Raw genomic sequence first — 12,329 nt, forward strand, 5'->3', positions numbered from 1 at the left:
GTGGGCCTTTCAAAATTTCCCGAGAGGAAATTTTCTAGTTATCTCTACTACTACTGCCCTGGACACGGAACCCGGACACAGGGCAGCATAAAGAAGAGATATCCATTTAATAAAACTGTCACCTAGATCGAATTTCTTCAGGTCCAGGGGCTTTATTGTTTGGTAAAGTGTTGATAGCCTCTTTAACTTCCTGACATGTAATGGGCCTGTTTAACAGTTCCCTTTGTGCTTTCGAGGCTTGAGGGAGATAAACAGTGGAGAGGAATTTGTCCTGACCCTAACCCTAACCCTAACCCCAAAATTCTCTACATAGTAACGAAGATTCATCCACATTAATATGAGACTTTTTCATAACCAAATACAAACTCCTCATTGTCCCGTTACAGTAAGAGTGAACTCCCCTGTGTTTGAGCCCATGGTGCGTTCAGGTGCTTGTGTTCCAGTAGGACTTCACCACGCTCTCCTCTGGTGCTCAGCAGCAGCTCTGACTCTGTCACTGTGACCACACTGAGTTTTCCTGCAGCACTTGAACGCAGCGTCTGCAGAAAGTTTCTCTTCAGCTGCTGCCTCCTCTACCCGGACACTGATGACATCACCTGCTCTCTGCTCTGTGATTGGCTGCTGGGACTCTAAGACCGAGCTGCTGCCGGACTCGCTGTCAGTTGCTGTCAGTCGTCTCTCAGGTCAACAGACGCTCAGACTGTGTCAGTGAACTACTGACGAAGACCATGATGAAGGTGTCGGAGCTGCTCCTCTTCCTCGGCTGTGTCGTCTGTGTCTGTGCTGACGGTGAGTAAAGAGCTACTGACACAACTACTGACAACTACTGACAACTACTGACACAACTACTGACACGACTACTGACAACTACTGACACTGAGACAGCTACTGACACGACTACTGACAACTACTGACACAACTACTGACACGACTACTGACACGACTACTGACACAACTACTGACACGACTACTGACAACCGCTACTGACACAGCTACTGATACAACTACTGACACTGAGACAGCTACTGACACTGAGACAGCTACTGACACAACTACTGACACTGAGACAACTACAGACGGTCAGTGACCCAGGTCTTGTCTGTCCAGGTGTCCATGTGAACATTCAAGTCAATGGATGTTCAGACACTGATGGAGAGGAGGTGTACGCTCTGGATGGAGAAGAGGTCTGGGTTGCAGACTTCGTCAACAAGGAGGGAGTGGAGCCTCAGCCCAGTTTCATTGATCATATCAGCTACCCGGAGGGAACTTATGATAATGCTGAGGGCAATCAACAGGTCTGCAGATCAAACCTGAAGATCCTCCTTGATGTCATGAAGAACATTCCACTGACCAATGGTAAAGTCTGATCTGATTCTCACTGAGTCACTTCAGTTAATGAGTCACTTCAGTTAATGAGCTCATTAATATGTAGAAATTATCAGTTCATTATTATTGATTCAGTCGATCAACTTATTGTTGGAATGCTTTCGACTGATTAGTGTGAATGCTGAAAGCATTCCCACTATTGTTATTCTGTTCGGCCATTTTGTTTAAACTTAGTGTGAATGCTGAAAGCATTCCCACTATTGTTATTCTGTTCGGCCATTTTGTTTAAACTTATTATTAGTGTGAATGCTGAAAGCATTCATTATTAGTGTGAATGCTGAAGGCATTCACTCTATTGTTATTCAAATCTTTAAACTTATTATTCAAGGTCTTCCGCTCTTTTTCTGCAGTTTTCAGCTCCTTCATACTTTGTGCTATTTTAACAATTCATATATCAAAACGTGCAGTTTTCTCTGGACAATCCTGCTATTATTTTTCTCTTTTCAACTATTTATTCATTAGATTCACATGACGTCACTGTGTTTCTGCGCCGCCATATTTGTGTCCGAATCATAGGTCCGAATCAGGGCAATCTGGGTGTAGCGGTTTTGGTACTCATCCTTGCGTTGTGTAGTTTTAACATACGAGTCAGACTTTCACCGTTGGCAACCTCGCCGTTTATTGTGCACACATGGACTGACCTGGCAGAGAAATCCACATTTACAGTCAGTCCAGCTCTTCTTTTCTCACACACACACACATACACGGCAGGGAAACAGCATCTCCGACTGCCTAAACATTCTCAAAACTAACATAAAATAACACAAAGCGTACCTGGCAGAGAAATCCACATTTACAGTCAGTCCAGCTCTTCTTTTCTCACACACACACATACACGGCTGAAAAATGTAAAACGAAAGGAAAGTGCAGGTTAGCTACCACATGTAACCATAGCCATGTTGTAAACAGCAATAAAAGAAAAACACCGTCAACTTTATATGGAAAAGGACATGCTTGACCGTTTGGGAGCTATATGCTTAAGAAATACAACTTAAACCACCCCTTAGCATTGAAATTAAAGTAATTAATATGAAACAATAGCGGAGCTCGTAGCTTGTACACCTACCAGGGAAACAGCATCTCCGACTGCGGCTACCCCCCGGGGTGCACGACCCTAATCCGCAGGGGTGATGCATTTAATTACCATAGGAAAAACAAGTTTTTGTGTTGTGTGGTGAGTTTTTATGGCAAGTGGAATCAAATTATCTTTTAACTCCGTTACATGGGCACAGATCACAGCATATCACGTTACCAGAACAAGTGGAGTAGTAGGAGGAAATCAGCAAGAGACCGAAAATTGACGTTATTTGAAAGATGCCAGGATTATATTGTGCTGTTGACTGTGATAGCAGTCGCCAAAGAAACCCCGGACTGCAGTTTTATTCCATCCCAAAAGACGTAAAGTTATAGGCGGAATAAATGGTTGACTGCAGGCAGTCTATCAGTGCAGCGTGGGCTGTGACAAGTCTCACAAAAAGAGGGGATTCACTTTCTGCATTTTGATTACTTTCTTATTAATTACTCACTGATTCTGCATTTAGGGTCTTTTATTTCTGTATAACAGACCGTTGCTAATTAAAACGGGCCGTTGCTAGGGACGCCGCTCTGATCAGCGGAGCAGGGCAGAAGAACTATCAAGGATTTTTACCTTGTGTTTCATTTTTACCAGCTTCAGACTAATTGTGATGTTAGAAAAATGACTTGTAGCTGGTTAGAGGGAGAGTGGAGGCTCTCTGCCTCCCTCACCGCTGCTGGAACCAAACCTGCGATCAGAGCGGACAGAGCGGACGGGCCAGCGCAGTGTCACAGCTGTGACCAGCTGTGTCTGTGCCACCACAAACGCGTCCCGTATCGTAATCTCTTATGACAGACAGGACGACATAAATGCGCACATCGTAACATTTACATGATAATTCATCAATCTACTGATTGATTATCAAAAGCTCGTTGAAAACAACTACACACGAGTCGACCGAGAGGAGGGTGAGGAGCAAACAGCGGAGAAGTGACCGGACTTCGGACTTTGATCAACATTACGTCTCTAATGAATGAATTAATTCATAAACTGTGTAATAAGTGTGATAATATAGAGTTAGTCTGTTGTTATAGAGATATAAACCCAGACAGGATGTATGAAACCCTGTCATTTTGTCAAGAAACTGTCATTTCCATCCTGCGGTTTGCATGCTGTCATATGAGGAGACCTGTCAAATCGGACACAAATATGGCGGCGGTCCCTTCGACGTGACGTCACTGCAACCCATGAATACTTTTTAAAATATTTAACTTTTTCTGCAATTTTTCTCCCATAGGAAATGAATTGAAACAGTCTTCAAACTCTTCAAATCTTCTGCTTCTTTCAGCCTCTATAGCTTTAGCATACTTTCAGCTACAGACTTCATTCAACTTTTAAACTGATCACAAACCTTTAACCTATTTAGCTATATCTCAGCTTATTGATATCTTCAACAGTTTCAGATATTTGGCAGTTTTAAAATCATTAAAATTTCTGACAAAATTCAAGTTTAACATGGGAATCAATGGCACGGAATGTTCAGGGTTAGAGTGGGTGACATCATCAGCTAGAGCAGTGGTTCTCAAACTTTTTTTCGTCATTCCCCACTTTTAACAAGTGGGGATTTTCAAGCCCCACTTCCCCCTGTCGCCCCAACAAAAATTACTTCAAATGTATTGAACTTACTAGCACTAAGTATATCAGTCATATTTCATGAGTAAAAATCAAAAAAATGAAATAACACAAAGTTCAAAAAGAGAAGTGCAGATCAAAAACGAAAAGTAAAAGTAGGCTACAGTAGTCAAATAATGAAACAGTGTTTCATTTGCAATCTGTGCAAAAAACAAAAACATGAACAAGTGAACTTTCCCTGCATTAGTGGCTGCAATGTGCCTGTTTTGCACTGCACATCCTCGGGGTTGCAGGCTTGAAACTGCCTCAAGTCATGCTCAATGTTGAGCTGAGAAGTGTGTGTGTGTGCGCGCGTGCGTGTGTTTTCATCTCTCTCGAGTCTGACATAAGCTATAAAACGCACGAAAAAATGTTCGCATTTGTCAATCGCTATGTTTTATTTGGGAAGGGTGCTTCATTTTGACAATTGACCGGATTCTCTCGTTGTTTCATGTGTGACTTCCTGCCAAGATTGACGCGGCTCGCGCACAAAACTGACCAGATGCCGAACCGATTAGGGCGCGACTTCCACCACTGGTCTGAACTACACGATCGGTACTTGAGCACCGAAGGGAAGCGGTCTCTGTTCCGCGCTATTCGCGGTGCTTCGGCGTCCGGTGTGAACCCGGCAGCCTGCTACCAGAGCCAGTCTCTATTAGAAATTCTCTGCTGCTGCTGCTGCTCCTGCTGCTGCTGCTACCTTGTTGTCCCGCTGCAATTAACATCCCAACGTCAATCATTGTTTTTGCACTTTAGTTCCAGGTTACATTTTTTCCCCCGGTCTCCTAATGCTTTTTAATAATTTTAGCTATCCATTATTACTTTGTTTGTGTGTGGCTGTTTTGTTTAGAGTGAATTATCTTTGTTGTCAATAGCATTTACATGAAATTGAAAATTCCCTCCCGTTTGTCGCGCCCCACCTGTCATGCCTCCGTTCCCCACCAGTGGGGCGCGCCCCACACTTTGAGAAGCACTGAGCTAGAGTGAGAGAGGGTCTAAAAATCCTCTCACACTTTTCTCTCTAACCTGTCAGCACGGCCACAAATTACACTCTAGACACATAATTTTCTCCACTTTTTGTAGACAAGCTCATCCTCGATCTCTGCATGTGCTCAAAAAACCAGAGAGACTGACAGATTTTTTTTTTTTTTTTTTTTTAGCATTGTTTGTTTGTTTACCTTGTTTATTAGCTTTAATGGCAATGGCTTATATAATGTTTTTAATAATAATCATACTTAGCCTATGTAGGCTACTCCCACTGTATACATATTACTTTAACCTTCTGTTATGTATTTAGTTGAGCTTAATAATAGGGTTTGGGGGTGGTCCACTAGGGGGAGCTCTAGGCATAGGTCAGGGGTTAATTGCATAGTTTTGTTTGTTGTTGTGCAGTCCTCATGAGAAGTGAGCCTGTTTTTCCCTGGCTGTACTGAAGTGCTATTGAAGCTCATTCATTCTCCACTCCACTCTCTGGTCGTGTTCATAGACAGAGAAGATCTAATACCTTCAAAGTTATCTAGCAAACGTAACATTACCGCTGCTAATGTCTTTTGAACTTTGTGAAGTTTTACAAGGAAAAACAGGAGATCGGCGGAGATTAAGCGTTAGCTTGTAGCTAACGTTAGCTAGCGTCGTTAGCTACAAGCTAGTGAGTGACCAAAACAATGATTTTTCCCCATTTTTCGCAAAAGTCAGGTAATGCCCGTTCAATCGCTATTGAGCTACGTCTGTCCTCTATCACGGACACTATTTTTCTGATGTATAAGTTAATTCAAATTTTCCTTACAAGCAATTTAAATCTGCCTAATTTTCAATGGTTTCCAATGGGAGTTAACCCTTCCGTGACCATTGTTTGTCCAACCTAGCAACAGTAACCGTGGGGGGCGGGGCCTTGACAAAGGGTCAATTGACATAAGTACAGACAACAACAGGAAAAGACATGCCACGTTGATACATGAATGTAGTGTTAGGTGTATGTGTGTGTGTGTGCGTGTGCGTGGATGAGAGGTAAGTGGAGTGCTATTACTTGTATACAATATGGTATAGAATACGGTAATAGTGACAGTATTAATAATAAAGAAAATAAACAGATAATGATAATATTAGGGATAATGAATAGATAATAAGAGAAAGGACCAATACATGTATATAATAATGAAATAAGACTGAAAATAAAGGGACAAAAAAAAAAAAAAAAAATTATAATTTGTAAAAGAGATGCATGTAATCATTTTCATTTGTGTAGAATAATTTTCATGATAGTGATAAGTTGCAATGAGAGGTGAGGTCAGGCCGCGCCGCCGGAAGGAGGGCAAGCAGGGGCCCGCCGCGTCCCGCCCCGGAGCCCAGCCGGGAACCCCACTAGGAGACCCACAGGGCAGCAGTGAGAGGATCTCCCATTTCACCTCCCCTTATTTTTCCTCTATTCACCTTCCTCTCTCTTTCCCCTCTTTTTTTCCCCCATCTTTGATTTAAATTTGGGTGATTGTGCCTTGGACCGCAGCCAAACCCAGAGGTGGGTGCTGGTCCACTGCATATCTTCACTGAGCCTATCCCAGTCAAGGCAACTCCCAGGCCCTTGGGAGGGGGTCTGCCCACTAAGGGGAGGCTTCCCCCCCCCCCCCCCCCCCCCTTCTCTTCCCTGCCCCCCCCCGCCGATCCCGCCCTAATTTGTAATTTTCATTATATTTCTTAATTTATTTATATTTTGATAAAAGGAGGAAAGGTTGGGTTGCCTTTTCTAACTTGCGACTGTGAGAAAAGTTTTTGCCCTACAAACATTTAATGCACATCACCACGCTCAGGAAGGGATTTTGAACCAGTCAGTCTCTACCAGAGATGTTCACAAGTCTTTTTTTGCAAGTCCAAGTCAAGTCTCAAGTCTTTGGTCACGAGTCCGAGTCAAGTCTCAAGTCTTTGAGGGGTGAGACTTCATCAAGTCCCAAGTCTTTGGTCACGAGTCCAAGTCAAGTCTCAAGTCTCTAAAAAATAAAAGTCTCCTGTCTCTTCTGGTTGTAATGACCCTTCTATCATCTGCTGCTATCCGGCCTACTAAGGATACTGCACAGCTATATCTAAGAAATTCAAAGCATTTACTGTAGGTTATTATCACTCCTTTATCTATACAGTATTGATTAGTTGTTTATTATATGATCACTTTAAACAGGATATTGCAATGTAATATGAAGAAAACACACAATGAAAGCTTTCCTTTAAAGGAAACTGTTCTGAGTCAAGAAAGAATCAAGGCTGCTCTGTCCCTCTGCACTGGCCTTTTCTCTTTTTTTTCGAGTCCCAAAACACGAGTCCGAGTCGAGTCTGAAGTCTTTTGGGCACGAGTCCAAGTCAAGTCTGAAGTCTCTGTGGGTGCAACTTAAGTGCGACTCGAGTTCGAGTCGCAAACTCGAGTCCCCATCTCTGGTCTCTACCACACTCTGATAAGAGGTACGGTTCTCTTTGGCTGTTGTTCAGGAGCTGCACCGAGCTCAAATCTCACTGCTCTGCTCTGTGTGGTGCTTATCTATTTTACTTTCTAAGTCCAATGCACACACACACACACACACACACACACACACACACACACACACACACACACACACACACACACACACACACACACACACACACACACACACACACACACAGGTGGAGCTTAGGGCATAGGATGCAGCTTTTAACATGTGTCAAGTCTATCTATCTATCTATCTATCTATCTATCTATCTATCTATCTATCTATCTATCTATCTATCTATCTATCTATCTATCTATCTATCTATCTATCTATCTATCTATCTATCTATGTCTTTCTTTCAAACCCTCTGTCTCTTTTTTCTCTCTTTTTCTTCTTTCTTTCTTCTACCCCTTCATCTGTATTTTAACTTCTTTCTTTCTTTCTTTCTTTCTTTCTTTCTTTCTTTCTTTCCCTCTCTATCTCTATCTACCTCTTTCTATCTATCATCCCCCTCTCTCTCTTTTTCTTCTTTCTTCGAACCATTGTAGCATTGCTACAGAATCCTTCAGCAGATTTACAAGATTGACGTTGATGTTAATTTTGTTCTTTAGCTATTTAAACTGAAAATACACATTTCCCCATTTTGGTCATGTTGAACACATTGTTTTACACTTATCCTAAACTACTGAGGCTCTTCTCAACCATTTCACACCATTAAACCGGCTGTTTACATGTTCTACTCCTCAGCTAATGCTCGATCTATATTCTTCAACAATGTTCTTCTGCTGTCAGTTTACAATGCATTTCAGTAGGTATTCACTTTTTTTTTCAAATTCAGGAATTTTTCAAACTTTTCGTGTCTTCATCATCCTCTTCAACAAATCAAGTAATTTCCAGCCATTTCATACAAAATCTTACATCTTCTACTTTTAAATATATTCTCAGCCATTGCTTCGGCTATGTTAGCGCTGGTTCATCAGTTTACCTTCCTGTTAGGTTAGCTGCAGATTTCAACTATTCAACCATTACATTTAAACAGGCAGGATTTCAATGTTTTCTTCTCCCTTTAGCATTTCTACTGCTTTTTACCTTTAAAAAAGCATTCATCTCATACTACAAGTTATATGTTTCAGCTTTAGCATTAGCCTTTTCAACATTGCTTTGGCAGTTTCTTCAACTAATTTAGCATTGATTCAACAATTTCTTCAGCTCATTCAGCATTTCTTCAGCAACAGCGTTCAGCTGCTTTCAGCATTCACACGCATTTTCTGCAGGAAATGCTATCTTTTTCTAGTTGCTGATTGTTATTCCTCTCTGCCATTTTTTAAAAACATATTATTCTTACAACCCCCAACCTTCTCCAGATCAGCACCCCGACTTTGGAACTCCCTCCCCCAACCTGTTCGCGACTCTCCCACGCTCCTCTTATTCAAATCCCGTCTGAAAACCTACCTCTTCTCACAAGCCTACAACCTCCCCATCCCTAATCACCTCACCCCCCCATACTCTCCTCCCAACTCTCCGCATCCCCTGTAACCATTGTTGTACCTGTTGGTGTTGTGTTGTCTTTTTGCTTGTTCAGTTCAGCCATTTTTCTTTATTCTCTTTTTTTATTTGTGTGAACGCTGTTGTTCTTCTGTTTGGCCATTTTCTTTATACTTATTTCGAGTTCTTCTTCCCTTTTTTGGTCTTCAACTAGTCCTTCATACTTTGTGCTATTTCAACAATTAAAATATCAAGTTGTGCAGCTTTACTGGACATTATCGGAATGACTTTTCTCTTTTCAAATATTCATACTTTTTGCAATATTCAACTATTTCTGATTTTTTTCGTCCCATAGAGAATGCATTGGATCAGTCTTCAAACACTTCAAATCTTCTTACTTCTTTCAGCCTCTAAAGCTTCAGCATACTTTCAGCTAGAGACTTCATTCAAATTCTAAGCTGTAGACAAACTTTTTAAGTGTTCCTCTATGACTCAGCTTATTGATATCTTCAACAGTATCTGATATTTGGCAGTTTTAAAATCATTACATTTTTTGACAAAATCCAGCTTTATAATGGGTGTGTATTGCGTCTAACGAGCCGAGCTTAGAGTGCGTGACATCATTGTTAGAGTGGGAGAGAGCCTTCTGGATTTTTTCTGGCTAAACTGTCAGCACGGCCACAAATTAAACTCTAGACACATGATTTCCTCACCGTTTGTAGCCACACTTGTCCTGTCTCATGTGATGTGCTCAAAACAGCAGACAGACTTACAGAATTTTATTACAGAGCCTCTTTGTGCAGCTAGACCCGCTCCAGTGGCTCATTGACTTCAATACAAAAGTAGGAGCTGATTTTTTGAGAAAAGCAGAAATGACCCCTTTTTCTAACTCGCGAGTCCAAGAAAAGTTTTTGCCCTACAAACATTTTTTTTGTTTAAGTATATTTTTTGGCTTTTCATGCCTTTATTCGATAGGACAGTTGAGAGTGTGACAGGAAATGGGAGGCAGAGATGGGGGGATTGACATGCAGGATAGGGCCGTGCGACGCGGGATTCGAACCGGGGCCGCCTGCAGTGAGGACTATAGCCTCAACACATGGGGCGGGTGCTCTACCAACTGAGCTAAACACCGCCCCGCCTTATAAACATTTCTCCTTGCCCAGATGGTCATGACTCTGTGTGCAGTTGGTCCAGCTGTAGTGGCCAGCTCGTTATCAACGTCTATAAATAGAACAGTGCAGGTGCAGCCTGGCCTCTCGTTAAGATGTTTTTAAACACAGCCCCACACACACACATGATAAATCAGACTGACAGAAGATGCAGCTTTTAACATGTGTCAAGTTTCTGTATCTATCTATCTATCCATCCATCCATCCATCCATGCATCTATCCATCCATCTCTTTCTATCCGTCATCCCCCTCTGTCTGCCTTTCTTTCTCTCTTTCTTTATTTCTTTCTATCTACCCCATTTCTTTGTCTTTGTACTTTTACTTTTACTTTCTTTCTATCTATCCCCCTCTTTCTTTCTACCCCCTTTCTCTGTCTTTTTCTTTCTTTCTTTCTTTCTTTCTTTCTTTCTTTCTTTCTTTCTTTCTTTCTTTCTTTCTTTCTTTCTTTCTTTCTTTCTTTCTTTCTATCCCTCTCTGGCTTTTTACTTCTTTCTTTCTACTCCCTCTATCTCTATCTACCACTTTCTATCTATTATCACCCTCTCTGTCTCCTTTTCTCCTTTCTTTCATCTACCCCCTTTCTATGCATTTTTGCTTCTTTCTTTCTTTCTTTCTTTCTTTCTTTCTTTCTTTCTTTCTTTCTTTCTTCCGCCCATAGTAAGACATACCCTACTTATGTTTTAGCTTGAGCCTTTTTCAACATTGCCTAAGCAGTTTCTTCAGCTAACTCAGCATTGTTTCAACAATTTCTTCAGCTCATTCAGCAATAGCGTTCAGCTGTTTTCAGCATTCACACGCATTTTCTGCAGGAAATGCTATCTTTTTCTAGTTGAACACCTGTGTCCAGCTGCGTCAATCTGAGTCTCTGAGTCTCTGTGTCTCTGAGTCTCTGTGTCTCTGTGTTTCTGAGTCTCTGAGTCTCTGTGTCTCTGAGTCTCTGTGTCTCTGTGTCTCTGTGTCTCTGTGTCTCAGAGCCTCCGTCCAGTCCAGTTGTCTACAACCGGGACAAGGTGGAGCTGGGCCAGAAGAACACTCTGCTGTGTCATGTGACCGGCTTCTATCCTGCTCCTGTCCTCGTCCACTGGACCAAGAACGGACAGAACGTGACTGAAGGATCCAGCATCAACGTTCCGTATCCCAACAGTGACGCTTCCTTCAGACAGACGTCCAGGCTGGACGTCGTCCCACAGCTGGGAGACACGTACGGCTGCACCGTCACACATCTGGCTCTGGACCAACCGCTGACCCGCTTCTGGGGTGAGGCTCTGTCTGTCTGTCTCCAGATGTGTCTCTAACATGTGTCTCTCTGTGTCTCCAGATGTGGAGGTGCAGCAGCCAGCTGTGTGTGTCTCTAACATGTCTCTCTCTGTGTCTCCAGATGTGGAGGTGCAGCAGCCAGCTGTGTGTGTCTCTAACATGTCTCTCTGTGTCTCCAGATGTGGAGGTGCAGCAGCCAGCTGTGTGTGTCTCTAACATGTCTCTCTCTGTGTCTCCAGATGTGGAGGTGCAGCAGCCAGCTGTGTGTGTCTCTAACATGTCTCTCTGTGTCTCCAGATGTGGAGGTGCAGCAGCCAGCTGTGTGTGTCTCTAACATGTCTCTCTCTGTGTCTCCAGATGTGGAGGTGCAGCAGCCAGCTGTTGGACCAGCTGTCTTCTGTGGACTGGGTCTGACCGTGGGTCTGCTGGGCGTGGCTGCTGGAACCTTCTTCCTCATCAAAGGGAACGAGTGCAGCTGATTGGCTGTGGCTGATGATGTCATGGTTGTCCCTGTATATTGTCCTATCAGCTTTAACCTGCTCTCCTCCTGTGATCACCTGTATATGACCTGATGGACATCATCATCTTCATCATATCTTCATCATCTTCATCGTTAAACCTCTAATCCAGATGTTCTGTCTGTATCTGCTGCAATAAACTTTCTAAATAAAAGTACAAACCATGAGTGTGTTTAATGAGTTATTGATTATTGTGGATATTTTGTCACAGTTTTTCTAGTTGCTCCAACCAAGTTTCCAAAGCTCTTCACACAGGAACACAACATGACATCAGTGTGTGTGGACTGTACAGTCGACATGTTTCTTGTTCTTTTGAAACAAAATTCAAACATTTAACACATTTGAATAGTTTTAACTTCTTTAACACACACACAA

General features: G+C 42.4%; 1 protein-coding gene across 1 annotated transcript; it reads left to right on the top strand.

Moving 5' to 3' along the window:
* Nucleotides 1-666: 666 nt before the first annotated feature.
* Nucleotides 667-12,045, top strand: LOC311002162 (mamu class II histocompatibility antigen, DR alpha chain-like). Its single transcript, XM_083993424.1, has 4 exons — nucleotides 667-789; nucleotides 1,108-1,356; nucleotides 11,152-11,436; nucleotides 11,794-12,045. The coding sequence occupies exons 1-4, from the start codon at nucleotides 729-731 to the stop codon at nucleotides 11,913-11,915; spliced, it is 717 nt and encodes a 238-aa protein (XP_083849550.1). The 5' UTR covers nucleotides 667-728; the 3' UTR covers nucleotides 11,916-12,045.
* The last annotated feature ends 284 nt before the right edge of the window (nucleotides 12,046-12,329 follow it).

This window comes from Trachurus trachurus (genome assembly GCF_905171665.1).
Source record: "Trachurus trachurus genome assembly, chromosome: 18".
In the NCBI taxonomy this organism is placed as follows: Eukaryota; Metazoa; Chordata; class Actinopteri; order Carangiformes; family Carangidae; genus Trachurus; species Trachurus trachurus.